At 37.8% G+C, this 17,282-nt stretch overlaps 1 protein-coding gene across 4 annotated transcripts in view; it reads left to right on the plus strand.

Annotated features, from left to right (window-relative positions):
- The window catches only part of MAP2K4 (mitogen-activated protein kinase kinase 4), a 123,454-nt gene that overhangs the window by 101,161 nt on the left and 5,011 nt on the right, over positions 1 to 17,282 (plus strand). For 2 of the 4 annotated variants that reach the window (XM_019013416.4, XM_019013417.4), the window contains 2 exons: positions 3,610 to 3,687; positions 7,462 to 7,610. In XM_019013416.4, coding sequence (XP_018868961.1) covers positions 3,610 to 3,687; positions 7,462 to 7,610 — 227 coding nt within the window. Of the gene's footprint in view, positions 1 to 3,609; positions 3,688 to 7,461; positions 7,611 to 7,816; positions 8,601 to 17,282 lie in introns of those variants that run through there. The other 2 variants (XR_008673003.2, XM_055366913.2) reach the window with 2 other exon arrangements.

Consider the following 17,282-nt stretch of genomic DNA (forward strand, 5'->3'; position numbering starts at 1 on the left):
GTGTTTTCAGAAAGTCTCGCATTCTTATAATATCTGATTGTTCCCTCATGATTAGATTCAGACTACAACTATTTTTAGACATGCATACTTCATGTATGAGGAGTGCTTTTTATTGCATAACATTGCAAAGCACATAATGGTTACTATTTGTAATGTTTACAGACATTCCTTTTCTTTAAGCAGTTAAAACAGTTGCAGAATAGAAACTGGTATGTTTATTCATTTAGGTCTTCTTGCCATCTCTCAGCAATGTTTTGTAGTTTTCAGTGTGCAGCTTTTGAAGACCTTTTAAATTTATTTCTAAGGAGTTCATGGTTTTTCGATACTGTGAAAGGAAAATAAAAACTTGGGACCCCAGTTTACTATGCCAAAACAAAAAATTCAGCTGAAAGCTGAGTGATGTAAATAAAAAACTGCCTTTCCTTTTGTTCTTAAGCAGATAGCTACAGATAAAGTTTTAAATATCTCCACAGGTAGCTATTCCGTTCACCTTATCTTATTTAAGTGCTAACTTACTGAGGATGAGAGGAATACATAATCGACTATTCCGTACTTGCTCCTTTTCTCTTGTAACATACGGATTCAGTAATGTGACCACACCCTCCCTCGTCCCCCTGCTGCCTGCTTTTCCCCTTTAATTATTGAAGCCCTCAAAATCATATTTGGAGAAAGGCACAAACTTCCCTTTCAGGCATGTCCTTAACCGTGGCAAGATAAACTTCTAAATTGATTGAGATCTGTCTCAGATTTCTTTTTGTCTTAGAATACTGTTATTGGGAGTGGAATTAAAAATATTTTCCAATATCTTGCTATTATTATATAGAAATACGGCTGCTTTGCATGTGTTAACATTGGATCTTGTGACCTTGCTAGTTTAGTTTTACTGTTAGTTTCAGTAGGAATTTTCTGTGTCTGTGAATAAAGGTAATGCTTGTTTTCCCCCTTGCCTTTCTATGCTGGCTGGGTCCTCCAGTAGAATCCTGAATAGTAATAATAATAGTAGGCGTATTTGCCTTATGCCCAATATTAATTAAAAAGAAAGTGTTCTATATTTCACCAGTAAGTATAATGTTAACTCTTGGTTATTTTAGATGCCCTTTATGGAAATGAAGATGTTTTCTTCTCTTAGTGTGTTGTTATTTCTGTTGTTATTAGTGGGTTTTACATTTTGTCAGATGCTAATTCTACATTTATTGAGATGATCACATTATTTTCTTCCTTTCTATAAATAATGGTGCATTGCATTGATTTTCAAGTATTAAGTTAGTATTGTATTCTTGAGATAAACTCTACTTGGTCATGATACATTACCTCTTTGTATGTTGCTGGATTAGGTTTGCTCATATTTTGTTATTTTTGTGTCTTTCTGTACAAGGGCTATTAATTGTCTTGTAATGACTTTGTCAGGTTTTCAAAAATCGTTATGCTGGCCTCATGAAATGAGTTGGGAAGCGTACCATCTCTCACTTTTTTGAAAAAAAAATTTGTATAAGGCCAGTGTTATTTCTCACATATTTGAAAAGAGTTCACCAGTGAGCCCATCTGGGTGTGGACTTTTCTTTCTGGGCAGGTTTTTAATAACATTCATTAAGTAACATAGTTTAAAGGTTATTCACACTTTGATATTCTTTTTGGTAGGTTTTCATTTTCAGAAAATATTTCTGTTTCATCTATTTCTGTAAGAACAGTAGTAATGGCCCCTCTTTCATTCTGATTTTAGTAATTTGAATCTTTTCTTTTTCTGTGGGTCAGTCTAGCCAAAGGTGTGTCCATTTTATTGATCTTTTCAAAGTACTGTTGGTTTTCTTGACTTTTCTCTATTGTTTTTCTATTCCTGTTTTACTTGTCTTCACTTTACTTTTTCTTACGTTCTTCCTCCTGCTTGCTTTGGATTTCATTTGTTCTTTTTTTTTTTTTCTAATTCTTTAAGCTATAAAGTAGGTTTGATTTGAGATGTCTTCTCTTCTAATGTATGCATTTTACACTATAAATTTTCTTCTGAGCACTACTTCTATATCCCACAAATTTTGGGAAGTTGTAATTTCATTTTCATTTAGTTCAATTTTTTAACTATTTCTTGAGACTTTTTTGATCCATTTGTCATTTAGAGGTGTGTTGTTAAATCTTCAGATATTTGAGGACTTTGCAGATATCTTCCTGTTACTGATTTCTAATTTATTTATTTTGTGATCTGAGAACATGCTTTGCATGCTTTCCATCTTTTAAAACAAGGTGTGTTTTATGCCCCAGAATGTGGTCAGGATTAATCAGTGTTCCATGCTAGTTTGGGGAAAATGTTGATCTTGATGATGTTGGATGGAGTATTTTTTCTCTTGGTTGAATATCTGGGATTTTAATGTGTACCTTATCAGGCAAATACATGTATTTACAACAAAAAAAAACAAAGTAAATAGCTTACAGTGAATTTTATGCAGCACAGTACTCATGCTCAAAGCAATATACAGATGTCTTTAGTTGATGCTCACAGGCAGAGAATGTAATACAGTCAACTATTATGCTTCTCTGGGCATTTCTTTCAACAGCAGTTACTCTCAGACTTAGCGAAGGATCCATTGTCAACTCTGTGCCAACAGGACCCTCTCTCTCTCTTCCCTTTTCCTGACACATCATTTAGATGGTCCCTAATTTCAAGGAAATGTAAAGATGTTCTTTCACAGAAATTACTAAAAATGATTTCTGCAGTACATAGGATAATATATTACTGTCTTGGCAGTGCTTTAATTTGGCTACAAATGACTAACAGACAAATATCTTTACACATATGTGTAGTGATAAATTTAGCGTTATTGTGAAGTATGGGTGGAATAATTGTGATAAATTTAGCTCTTGTTTTGCTTTTGTGTCTCAAATATATTGTGGTATGGCCTCATCCACCGAACAAAGTCTTCTAAAAATCGAAGACAGTCTTTTTTGTTTGTTTGTCACTCGTTGCCACAAATTTGACCTAATTCTTTTTTTAAAACCTTTTTATTTTTTAATTTTTTTTTTGAGATGGAGCCTCGCTTTGTTGTCCAGGCTGGAGTGCAGTGGCATGATCTCGGCTCACTGCAAGCTCTGCCTCCCGGGTTCACGCCATTCTCCTGCCTCAGCCTCCTGAGTAGCTGGGACTACAGGCACCTGCCACCAGGCCCAACTACTTTTTTGTATTTTTAGTAGAGATGGGGTTTCACCGTGTTAGCCAGGATGGTCTCGATCTGCTGACCTCATGATCCACCCGCTTCGGCCTCCCAAAGTGCTGGGATTACAGGCGTGAGCCACTGCACCTGGCGACCTTGTAATTCTTTATGTTTTCCAGTTTTCTTCCTTTGTCTCCCTCTTCCCTCAGCTTCAGCTTTGTAAATGCTTTTGAGTCTTTGAGGGGAATAGTTAAATGAATTGCTTAGTGTTCTCTTTATGGAAGTAGCCATTAAGTTTTTTGTTGTTTGTTTTTATGATAATGATGACTTCCTATTACTTCCATTCTGACGCTAGACATGGATTCCTCTAGGAATATACTGGCATTTTGGCTGTCTACCCAGCTGTTGCTTCCATTTGCCTATTCCTTGAGTGTAAGGCAATTAATAACTTACACTTGTCTTTATGTTCCAGCCTGAAAGAATAGACCCAAGCGCTTCACGACAAGGATATGATGTCCGCTCTGATGTCTGGAGTTTGGGGATCACATTGGTATGTTTATGCTGATTCAACCTTGCCACAGTAGCGTAACAATAAGAAATTTAGAAGTGAAATAAAACTTAATCAGACTTCCCCGTTCGTTAAGAACTATAATCACAGACACTATGGTTTTAAGTTGCTGAAAAAAAAAGTATGTATTTATTTACTTTAAAAATCAAATCAGACTTGATTATTTCCCTTGAAGTTATGTGAAGTGTCTAGAGCCCTTTAATGTTTTAACTGGATCTCTTGGCCACAGATAATAGGAGTCAACTATTATCTGCAACTACACTAAGAATGGGAACAGGACAAGCCAGCTTACCTGCAGTCAATTCATTGATGAAGGCACATAGGCTTCTCCCATCTCAGGCAAGGTGTAGTATGTCCAGTAATACTGTATATAGTGTGTATATTAAGTATACGTATTTTTATATGTGGAAAATAGTTTCTACTTGCAATATTCTATTCACTGAATAGTAAAATCACAAGTGAATGAGCTGAAAGTAATTTAGTTTTTGAGGGACAATATATCAGTCCATTCTCACACTACTGTAAAGAACTACATGAGACTGGGTAATTTATGAAGAGAGGTTTAATTGCCTCACAGCTCCACAGGTCGTACAGGAGCAGGGGAGAGAGAGAGTGAAGGGGAAGGTGCCAGACACTTTTAAACAACCAGGTCTCATGAGAACTCTATCATGAGACAGCACTAGGGGGATGGTGCATTAGAAACCACCCTCATGATCCAGTCACCTCCCACCAGGCCGCTCCTTCAACACATAGGGATTATAATTCGAAATGAAATTTGGGTGGGGACACAGAGCCAAACCATATCAGACAAGAACTACCTAGGTGATAATTCTAAATGAAAGTTCTACCTTAGAACAACACTGAGAAAGAATAATAAGAAAGCTACTTAATTTGCAACAAGCAAGTGCAATTATATAAACTCTTCTTTCTTACCTATGGACTGTATTGAAATTTTGGTTTCATTTAAAATATCTGTATTAGTTCAGGCTGCTCCAACAAAATGCTGACCTCTGGGCTATAATCTTATCAAGAACAGAAATTTCTCACTGTTTCGGAGGCTGGGAAGTCCAAGATCAAGGCACTGACAGATTTGGTGGCTAGTGAGGGCTTGCTTCCTGGTTCATAAACAGCCATCTTCTTGTTGTAGTCTCACATGGCAGAAGAGGCAAGAGGGCTGTCTGGGGTCTTTCTTACAAGGGCACTAATTAGATTAATGAGGGTTCCACCCTCGTGACCCCATCACTTCCCAAAGATCCACCACCAAATACCATCACATTAGGGATTAGGCTTCAACATATGAATTTGGTGGGGGGTGGGGACACACAAACATTCAGTCTCTAGCAGTATCTTTGCTCATTTCCTTTTTACCAAATTTTGTTTTGAAGTCTTAGGTTTATTTTCTTGTGCTTGCTGTTCTACCAGGACTTGCTGGGTTTTTCTGATTTGGGATAGCTTCTTTAGCTGCTTCTACATTGAAGGTGAATTTTCTATCCCTAGATGAGGCTGTCCTGTAGTCCTGTAGGTAGGCAGGCCAATCCTATTCTTTCATTTTCTCCCATTTTCAGTTTTTGCTACCTAAGACTCTATAGCCCAGAAATACACAGGTTCAGAGCAATGGGCTTTTTTTGTAGCTTATTAGATAATCTTCATTTGTTCATTGGTATTACATGTTTCTAGGATCTTCTCTGTGATCAGAAGCACATAACCTTGTTAGTTATTCTTGATGAATCATATTGCTAGGCCTAGAGAATTCTTCGTATAGAGAGTTGAAGGCCAACAGCTCACCTCTGCAGAGGACTTTGATTTACTTTACTTTGTGACCAAATATAGGAAATACCTTCTGGAATCTTTTCTCATTGTGAAGCCAACCAGCTAAAGAAGAGATTCTTCTTTAGACAGGAGAGAACATGGATCTCGGGCATCTTTTAGGTTTGGCAACTGGTCCCAAAGACTGCAGCAAGACCTAGAGCTTCCAGCTGATGCAACTATTTGCATACACAGGATATTTACAATTCAGAAATACTTATCTATGACTAAACAATTATGTTTTAAAAGCAAGTATGTACTTCTTTACAGAAAGAAAATTTTGTTTTGTGAAAGGTTTTAACAGAAAATTTTTTAGCAAGTTTCTTTTAGTACTTTTAGCTAAACCTTGTTGTTTAAAAGGTATTCTGTACTTACAGTTGGTTCATAATTTATTTTTCATAGGGACAATCTTATAAAAATTGTGAAATGTATGAAATTAATTTCTAAGATCCTAAGTCCTTTATTTTATGATATGCAGCCAACTTTTCCTTCTATTATTAAAACACAAGAAGGAATCTAATGAAGTTATTCCTAATTCTGTGAATAACCAGGAAGGTTTATGTCTTGAAAAGCATTTATAATTTTAACAAAAAGAAACTTCAGCTAATGGAATACATTTTTCTGTGTGTGTATGCATGCATGCCTGCTTACTTTTGTGCACACGTGTGTAATTAGAAACAACAGTGAGCTGACAGAGGCATCCTTTAGGGAGGAAACGGAATCAGTGTTCTGAGAGTTCTCTCTCTCTTCCTGTATGCCATCTTCGTCTGTAATATGTTTGGAGCCTCATCCTCATGTATCAGTCACCTGTCAGTGCATGTAAAATGGGATTCATTATGCCATGGTGCAGATTTAAATATGTTTCTTGGAAAAAGCAAAATTTGTAGGTTTTCTTTTCTTTTTTTTTTTGAGATGGAGTCTCTCTCTGTACCCCAGGCTGGAGTGCAGTGGCGCAATCTCGGCTCACTGCAAACTCCGCCTCCTGGGTTCATGCCATACCCCTGCCTCAGCCTCCTGAATAGCTGGGACTACAGGCACCTGCCACCATGCCCGGCTAATTTTTTGTATTTTTAGTAGAGATGGGGTTTCACCGTGTTAGACAGGATGGTGTCCATCTCCTGACCTCCTGATCCACCCGCCTCGGCCTCCCAAAGTGCTGGGATTACAGGCGTGAGCCACTGTGCCCGGCCTAATTGGTAGGTTTTCATTATTTTTCAGAACAGAAAGGGAGATAGATGAGAATACGAGTCACTGGTTATTAGAGAATATTTTTTTTTTGACCCTTGATAGGATTGGGACATACGTAAGACTCTCAGATCTCTTCTGGTGTGGCTTAGAGGTACTGTCCTGAGCCCTTTACTGGGGCTTCAGGATGCAGGGTTTGACCCTGACTTGATTTCTTCACTACTTGTAAAATCTGGTTGTGGTTGAAATTGTAGTGTCTACAGAATAGCTGTAGAGCAGGATTTGCACATTGTTTCCTCCAAGCTCAGATTAGGCTTTTGTTTGTTGGATATTCTTTTGCCTTAAAAAGGAATCTAACCACGATTATGGACCAAGGCCTTCCTCTAAGATGGCTACAAATTGTGCGTATTCTATAGTAAAATAGTTCTAAAACCAGTCTTCCAGACTTTCTTATAAAGAAGTCAGAACCACAGGCTGCCCTGGAGCATGCATTGTAGGGACATTGTCTAGGCTTAAGTTTTGTGTTCCCATGTATTCCAAGTCCTTGAATTTGGTTGATTCAGAATTCTCTATATTATCTTGATTTCTAAATATAACTTCTACTTAGCCTTTATGATTCTGAAGATTCCTCCCCAAGCTAACCTGTGTTTAATTCAAGGCTTTACAAGAGTTTTGCTTGTAGTTTAGATTTTTTTGTGGCCATTCCAGTGGGGAGTAGTAAATGATGCCCGGTGTATTTTGCTCTTTCCTCTTTGTTCTCTTTAGTATGAGTTGGCCACAGGCCGATTTCCTTATCCAAAATGGAATAGTGTATTTGATCAACTAACACAAGTCGTGAAAGGAGATCCTCCGCAGCTGAGTAATTCTGAGGAAAGGGAATTCTCCCCGAGTTTCATCAACTTTGTCAACTTGTGGTGAGTACCTGATTTATGAATGGTCGAACACGCATGGCGAGAATAGTGAGATTTGCTTGGTCTTAGCAGCATTGGTACTTTACATGGAGGAAGGGGCCCCTTGGTCACATCACCCTACTTTTCAAGCTGGGACTCTGGATCACTGTGGCTGTATGGAAGGTTACAGCTAGCTGGGAGAGGCATCACCTTCTTATTCTGCTACTCAGGTATTGGTGAAAAACAGCCATGAGTGGTGGAGAAGCTGCTGTCTCCAGACTTCCAGTACCTGGTACAAGAAATACCAGGTTAAACTTCTAGGTGAGACTGATCATCTTACTCTAATGTGGTTCTCACAATACAATTGCACCAAAATCACCTGGAAGCATATACTGAATCAAGAGCTTGCCAGAACAGACTTTCAGGGTTGGATCTCTGTTCTGACATAACATAGAAAACAGTTGGTTATATGTAGTAGGGTCACATCCACATGCAAAGCGTAGTTGGTAGAACTGTATATCTTTGCTCTCTGAAACCTTACTCCAAGGAAGATGTGAACCCCACACCTGTTGTTATTGGTCTACCTTTTCAATAGTTTGTTGTGCGTTTGTGTATATGTAGCACCTAAGAATAAACATACGCAGATATGGCAGTAATATAATCATGCTTTATACTGTTTTAGACTCTTTTAAATAAAATCTTTTTGTGTTATCATTTGGATATTTTTGACATTTATTTTGTTTATCCAACATGATTTAAATATAAGACATGCTATGAACAAAAAGCCTCAGAGCATTTTGTGTATCTTCTGTTTATTCCTGAAAATACCTTTTGGTTTCTCATAATTTTTTCCTGCTACGAATGCGGTTTCTCTCTACTCATTTTAGGTCTTATAGACTTAAATCAGGGTCTAACATTGCCCTCCTTTGTATGAAAAATTAAAAAATATTTGTTTGACTATAGTTTTTAGGTCTCTTTCATCTTCTGTAACCAAATTCTACTTTTGTGTTGGTTTTTCAGAGGGGAGAGGAATACTTCAAGATTTTCTAGGTAGAAGAAGGACATAAGGATGACTCAAATTGGCTGCTTCCTCCTTTTAAAAAACAATCAATTCTGTACTAATTTGCACACAGTATGGATAGTTTATATAATTGCATAAATGTGATCATTTTATGTATTTCATTTTTATGACATATTTGCTTAAAATGATCTGTGTAAGTCATAGGGTATAATATCTAAAATGATCACCTGTGAACCTTCCATCAGGGTTTCTTTTTAATTCCTTGATCTCTTTATTGGTTTTGTTCTGTATGTGTTGGTACTTGTACATGTTTATTTCTGTTTCCCTTGATGCCATAATAGAGTGACAGTTTTAGACATTGGAGTCCCATTGTTTTCCCTGAATAGGTTCATAGTTCCATGCAATTGCAAATCATTAAGGTCTACATTGAAGTGTACTTATGTTCATAATATGCTCATATTAGCTCTCCACATTTGTCCATTCTTTCTGCCACTCTTTGTCTTGGACATTGCCTGTAATCTCTAACCTGGATCATTCAGATTTCTCATAATCCAGTATTGATTTTCTTATAATCCAATATTGTCTTGTTCCAAATTATTCCCCTTTTTATTAGAGTTGTATTTTTTATGATGTATATCTGATCATGTTACTTCTCTGTCTAAAGTATGCATTCTTAGCAGGGTGATATTGACCCTAAGGAGACAAAAATTGATTTTGGAGAAATGAAAATCTTAGGTTGTATAATGGTTTTTAGTCCTCCAAAGGGCCATAGAATATAAACAGATATGCACTATATCTATCATATTTAAATTTCATGATGGGGAGGATAAATAATGAAAAAAATACTGAGAGATACTATTCTAGAGACTTCCTCTTGTCATTAAAATTAATTAATTTAGGCTTTCAGAACCATTATGATCTGGACTTAGTTTATTGCTCTGGTCACATTTCTTTTTTTTTTTTTTTTTTTTTTCTTGTTTTTTGGAGATGGAGTCTCAGTTGCCCAGGCTGGAGTGTAATGATGCGGTCGCAGCTCACTGCAACCTCCACCTCCCGGGTTCAAACGATTCTTCTGCCTCAGCCTCCTGAGTACTGCTGGGATTACAGGCACCTGCCACCACACCCAGCTAATTTTTTTTTTTTTTTAACTAGAGACAGTTTTCACCATGTTGGCCAGGCTGATCTCGAACTTCTGACCTCGTGATCTGCCTGCCTCGACCTCCCAGAGTGCTGGGATTACAGGCATGAGCCACTGCGCCCGGCCCGCTCTAGCCACATTTCTCATGACTTCCCTCTCCTTGAATGGTTTCTGCCAAACTGAATTTCTTCAGTTACATAAATTAAAAGCACATACAGGATAATATGGGAGAATGTTTTCATTACGTTTGGGTAAAGATTTCTGAAACAGAACGTAGAAAGTAGCCAAACCTAAGAGAAAGATTGATTAAAAAAATTGGATTTCATTAAAATTAAGAACTTTCATTGATTAAAAGACAGCACTGAATGACATGCCAAGCCACACAGTAGAAGGAGATATTTTTCAATATTCGACCAAGGACTTTTACACAGAATATGTAAAGAATACTTAAAAATGTAAAACACTTATGAAAAATAACAACCAAAAATAGCAAAATACTTGAAAGGCACTTAAAAGATGATATTCAAGAGGCCAGTAAACATATTCAATTTACTGCATTCATTCTGCATTATTAGTAATCAGGAGACATGCAGGTCAGAACTACAGTGAAATACCACTATAATTACCAGAATGACCACAGTTTAAAATACTGACAGTACCAAGTATTGGTGAGGATCTGAAGCAACTGGAAGTCTCATACATAACTTGTAGGAGTATAAATTAGTACAGTTCCTTTGAAAAACAAGCAGTATCCAGTATAGCTGATCTAATATGGTTGATGTATACACCATGGTTCAGCAATTCAAGTTCTGAATATATACCCAACAAAAGTGTGGACATAAATACACTAAAAGACGTATGTAAGAATGTCCAGAAAAGCACATTTATAACCTACAATTAGAAACTCTCTCCACAGTAGAACAGATAATAAGTTGTAGCATTATGTATACAGCAGTATATAGCATCAGAGAAGATAGAACCATTGCTTCACTCAGCAACTTCAGTAAATCTCACGAATGATGTTGAGTGAAAGAAGACAGAAAGCAGTATGTATGGTTCTATTTCTATATGAAAGTTAAAAGCAAACAATATAAGGTATTGGAAGTCAGAATATTTTTACTTTTATTTTAGTTCTGCACTTAGGAGTTGTGTTTTCTGTATGTCTGCTTCGATTAAAAGTTTTCCTAAGGAAAAAAAAAAAGGATAAGACTTAATGGCTCAAAAGGAAGACCTTGCCGACTGAGGTGTCTGAGCCCTCGGCATTGGGAAATGGTCGACTCGTGGGTTGATAAAAAGAATTTACAGACAACAGTATAGGTTTGAAAAAGGAAAGTTTATTAGAAAGAAAGTATGCTGCAGAAGAGTGCAGAAGGGTGCTGAGCGTGCCACAGTGGATTTTTCCTTAGGGGTATTTATGGACCTTAAAGCTTGAGGATAATTTGGACCATATTAGCCATGTAGGTAACAATAAATGATTACATTTGTAGTAATTTTGGTTCCTTAATGTCAGCAAGTGTTGCACAGTGAATTTCGACATGGCATTCTGGAGATGTATAGAAATTCTAGTTACTTATAAAGTTTTTTTGGGGAAAAAATCTGGAACCAATGCCTGCTTTAGATAATAGGGAAGTCTGATTACTTCTTGGGTTTTGTTGTTGTTGTTGTTGTTGTTTTTAATATGGAGCCTTGCTTTGTCGCCCAGGCTGGAGTGCAGTGGCGCGATCTCAGCTCACTGCAACCTCTGCCTCACAGGTTCAAGCGATTCTCCTGCCTCAGCCTCCTAAGTAGCTGGGACTACAGGCTCATGCCACCATGCCTGGCTAATTTATGTATGTTTAATAGAGATGGGGTTTCACCACATTGGCAAGGCTGGTCTTGAACTGCTGACCTCAAGTAATCTGCCCGCTTCAGCCTCCCAAAGTGCTGGGATTACAGGCATGAGCCACTGCGCCAGGCTGGGAAGTTTAATTACTTCTGATTTTCCCCAGATAAGGAATTTTGCTTCCAGATTGCCTGTTGGATAGTCATCGGGTGGTTTTTGCTCCCTTCTAAATTCCTCAGATAAGGAATTTTTGTCTCTAGGGCCTGTTCAGTGGTCACCAACTGATTTTGCTCTCCTCAGATCTCAGCCCATATTTTAAACTGTTTCCCAATTTAACTATCTATTGAAATCACCAATGGAATTTTTTTTAAGGGGAAAAATTCTTTATTTGTCCTGGGGGGAAAAAAACAACAAAAAATGTTATCCTTGAGGAATTTTTGTGAAACTCTGGATGTGGATAAGACTGAATTCAGGGATGGATTGCCTAATCCAAAATTTATCGAGTGCAGAGGGGAATATAAAAAAGTCACTAGGAGGATATAAGACCCATATACAACTCTGTAGCTTGGGCAGCAGACCTGGAAGAAGAGGCAACTTGTGGGACTGCCTAATTGTGCAACTAATTAGGCAGTAAAGCTCGATCCTGAAATGTCTTGAGGAAATGCCTTCTGTGCTAGATCTCACAGGCAGCTGGGACAGTGTAGTAGTATCTACTCCTGCCTTTCTCTTAGCAGGCAAGACCTGTAAAGAAAAGCTCAAGCTTTGCTGAAATAACTTCTAACGACAACGCCTGTGTTGGTTAGAGGGCGGGAGCACAGTGCACGCTGTTAGAGCAAATGCAAAAATTAAATCCCTATAGTAGGTGATGATGCTGCAGTGATGGCTCTCCACCTAGGTGATGATGCTGCAATGATGGCTCTCCACCTAGGTGAGGATACTGCAATGATGGCTGTCCACCTAGGTGAGGATACTGCAATGATGGCTCTCCACCTAGGTGATGATGCTGCAATGATGGCTCTCCACCTGTTTCTCAGAGTTAACCTGAATCCATAGCTGAGATTAACTGTGATAAAGAAAAATCACTAACAGATGAAAACTTTCAGTGATTCGGAGAATTGTACCTATCTAAGAAATCTAAACAAATATTTCCTTTAAAATGTCACAGAAAAAAAATCAAGGTAAAAAATTGTAAGCAGGGAATAATTTGAATTCCAGAAACGTTATCTTCCAATAGTAAACATGATTCCTGAACTGAATGGGGGACAATGGTGGCACACAGCAGATTGAGTATTGCAGGTTAACCAGATCTGTAAGTAACACCCTTTAGTTAATCTTTAAGAATAAAGGGATAAAAAGATGAACATGAGGTAAATGGTAAGAGAGAAGAAAAATCCAAAATATTCTATTTAACTGATTGTAGACAAAGAATTAAAATTAAAATTCCTTCTACTTGAAGAATAACTCAAGTTCTTAGATTAAAATACCAGGCCAAATTAAACAAGAGAGTAGAGGGAAGCCACATCTAGATGTATTCTGAGAAAAGATAAGACTTGACAAGTTTTCAGTTAAAACACATGCACACAAATGTACACAAAACACCAAGTCAGCAATACCTGAAGAGCAGAGAAACAGCTATAACAGGAGGAATGTGGTCACTTCACATTACTTTGGTGCATTAGATATCTTGGACAACACTTGCACTGAAACTACTAAAATGCTGGATAAGCGTTTTATTTTATTTTATTTTATTTATTTATTTATTTATTTATTTATTTATTTATTTATTTATTTTGAGATAGGGTCTCACTCACTCTGTCACCCAGACTGCACCCAGTGCAGTGGCATGATCGCAGCTTACTGCAACCTCAACTTCCCAGGCTCAAGCGATCCTCCCATCTCAGCCCCCCGAGGAGCTGGGACTACAGGAATGTGCCACTACACCTGGCTAATTTTTGTTTTTTTTTTGTTTGTTTTTTGCTTTTTTGTTTTGAGACGGACTTTTGCTCTTGTTGCCCAGGCTGGAGTGCAATGGCATGATCTCGGCTCACCGCAGCCTCAACCTCCCGGTTTCAAGTGATTCTCCTGCCTCAGCCTCCAGAGTAGCTGGATTACAGGCATGCACCACCACACCTGGCTAATTTTGTATTTTTAGTAGAGTTGGGGTTTCTCCATGTTGGTCAGGTTGGTCAGCTCTTGACCTCAGGTGATCCGCCTGCCTCGGCCTCCCAAAGTGTTGGGATTACAGGCGTGAGCCACTGTGCCTGGCCCACCTGGCTAATTTCTTAAAAAAAATTTTGTAGAGACTGGATTTCACTGTATTACCCTGGTTGGTCTTAAACTCCTAGGCTTAAGCAATCCTCCTGCCTCGGCTTCCCGGAGTATTGGGATTACAGTGGCGTGAGCCACTGTACCTGGCCTGGATAAGCATTTTAAAGTGCCATTTATTTATTTAGGACAGAGTCTGGCTCTGTCGCACAGGCTGGAGTGCAGTGGCATGATCTTGGCTCACTGCAGCCTCCACCTCCCAGGTTCAAGTGATTCTCCTGTCTCAGCCTCCTGAGTAGCTGGGACTACAGGCACGCACCACCACTCCCAGCTAATTTTTGTATTTTTAGTACAGACAGGGTTTCGCCACGTTGGCCAGGCTAGTCTCGAACTCCTGACCTCAGGTGATCCGCCTGCCTCAGCCTCCCAAAGTTCTGGCATTACAGGGGTGAACCATCGTGCCCCACCTAAAGTCCCTCTTAAAATGTAAAAGAGTTGGTGCAAAACTGAGGAATCCGTGGAGCTCTGAAGTTGACTGAAATTCAGGGAGGGAGATTATGGGAGAGAAGGAAGAGTCAAAGTAAATTAAAGGATAACCCAAGCAAATGTAGATTTGCCATCTAAATTCATATTGAATATGGTAAAAATACTTAGAGAATTTAATTTTAAGAAAAATTACTTTTCAGAGTCCCTGGTTAGAAAGATATGCTCCTCTTGCCCCCAGTTGATGGGCAGAAGCAAAAGCAAATCATTCAGCCTAGGACTAAATGATTCCAAAAAATAAAGTCAAGTGGAATATATAGTCCACAAAAAAATCTCAACACTCGCAAAAGAAATGAGAATCAGAAACAATGGATAGTAGGAATAGATCTGCAAAGGCTTCAAATATTGGAATGAAAGGAAACTAAAAAAAATATAAGTTTAAAGAAAAAGGCAGCTTAGAAATATAAGCAGGGAACACATTTATAAAGAACCAAATAGAAATTCTAGAAATAAAAAGCATAAATTAAAACAATAGCTGGATTCAACAGATTAGATATCATTGAAGAGAGATTAATGAACTAGGAGATAGAGCTGAAGCTCTCCCAATAAAACTTTCTGAGATGCTGGAAATGTCCTATAATCTGCTCTGTCTAGTGTGGTAGCTGCTGGCATTTGAAATGTGGCTAATGTAACTAAGGAAATACATTTTTTATTGGAATTAATTTTGCTAACGGCTACCTTATTAGTCTAAGGGGAGCTAATATAATTATTGATAACATTATTAATGTCAGCTGTAATTCAGAAACAGAAGACAGTCAATGTTAATAGTTTAAGATTTCAACCCAAATAGCATCATAAGTTTATACACTGACATAATTTTCTGCTCCAGTAGATGAAATAGAAAAATATAAAACCAGAAAGGTATGGCAGCTTTACAAAGAAGGCAAACCTCTGTGTGGGTGAAAAAATGCAACAAAAATACTTACAGAATGCTGTGTAGATCTGACGCCATGGACTTGCTGTATTCCAGGTCATTTTTCATTCTGGAGAATGAAAAAAATGATGTCAGTTACTTCCTGGGCCACAGCTTTAAGCAAGCTATGGTACTACACAATGACAAGGCTTTAGATACTGGTTTTGCAACCAGAGGACTGGAACTGTAATTATCCTAATACCAACATATAGGAGTGGAACTTGAAAGGTCCATTACAGGACCCTGTTTGATACTGGTGGCCCTGTGAAATAGAGGCAACTGTAAAACTGCTCTATGTGTGTATCCCTGGCTCCCAGTTCAGTTCATAGTGATTAGTGGGGCACTCAGACATATGTTGAACAAATGAATGGATATGCATGGAGGGTAAACATGTTATTTCAAAATGAGTCTGCAAATCATAATTCTTGAATACTGAAGTGTAATGCTAAGAAAGCATTTAACAAAATGGAACAGAAACTTACTTTAAGTTGAAATAGATTTATGAAATTGTCTGAAATATGCTGTAAAAGAAAATCAGTATATTTAGGATGCTCAAGGAAATAAAGGTATAAATTCAGTTAAAACTGAGGAAGAAATAAAGCGGTTGGAAATAGAAGTCTTGGAAATGGAAAAATCATAGCTGTTGATATAAAAGACACAACAGACTTGATGTTCTCTAGACTGGAAATAATTGAAGACAAAATTAGGGAAATAGAAGGTGGAGCTGAGACTTTCCCCCAGCATGGCACAGATTATATGAAAAGCAGTGAAGAATCAGAACAGATTGCAGAGTTAGAGGTTCTAAGATGCATGTAATGGAAATAAAGAAGGCAACTCTGAAATTGGAGAAGCAATATTTACAGAGATCATAGGGGAAAGAAAACATTTGAGAACTGATTTAGTATAGGTTTTCAGATTGAAAGTGAAGTCTCTTTATCATGTAGGATAAACAAAGGTATAAGCTTAAAGGTAAATTTAAATATAAATTTAAAAGTAAATTTTAATTGATATTCTGCAGTTTTGCTTCAGTGCATAAATGATGATAAACAAAGGTATAAATTTACCTTTTAAATTTATATTTAAATTTACCTTTAAATTTATACCTTTGTTTATCATCATTTATGTATTGAAGCAAAATTACTGAGCAATATCAGGAAGAGAAAACAGATTATCTGTTAAGGATTGATAATAAGACTGACAGCAGATTTGTTCCCAGCCACAATAGTTGCAGGAAAAAGTGGAGTCACAGCACCAGAGTGCTGAGGGAAAATAATTGTCAGCCTGGTCCTAAAGTTTTAGACTCAGACACTCAAATATTCACAGTAAGGAAGAAATACAGTTTTAGGAATGGGAAGACTGAGCACTTAAAATTCATAGACTGCTTTGATCCTTGAATGGTGTGGAGGTTAGGGATGCTGACCCCCTGTACAGTCAAAAATCCGCATATAACTTTTAATTACCCCAAAACTTGACTACTAACAAATAGCCTACTGTCGACCAGAAGCCTTACTGATAACATAGTTAACATATATTTTGTATATGTATTATATACTGTATTATTACAGTGAAGTAAGCTAGAGAAAAAATGTTATTAAGAAAATCATAAGGAAGAGAAAATATATTATTCATTAAGTGGAAGTGGATCATCATAAAGATCTTCATCCTTGTCTTCACATTGAATAGACTGAGGAAGAGGAGGAGTTGGTCTTGCTATCTCGGGTGGCAGAGGCAGAAGAAAAATCCATGTATAAGTGGATTTGTACAGTTGAAATCTGTGTTGCTCAAGGGCCATCTGTACTTGACCAAGAAGAGAAGTTAACCCAGAAGAAGGATGTCACAGGTTGGATGCCTGGAAAGCAGGCTTTTGAGACAGAGATAAGAGTGTAGGAAGTTGACTAGGTAGTGATCTTGGGATCAACACTACCAATGAGAAGGAAACGAGATTGGGCAGAAGAAGTTCAGTTGCAGTGCCGTGTCATTGAAGGCCTCAGCCA

The sequence above is a fragment of the Gorilla gorilla genome, chromosome 19 (genome assembly GCF_029281585.2).
Source record: "Gorilla gorilla gorilla isolate KB3781 chromosome 19, NHGRI_mGorGor1-v2.1_pri, whole genome shotgun sequence".
Taxonomy (NCBI): domain Eukaryota; kingdom Metazoa; phylum Chordata; class Mammalia; order Primates; family Hominidae; genus Gorilla; species Gorilla gorilla.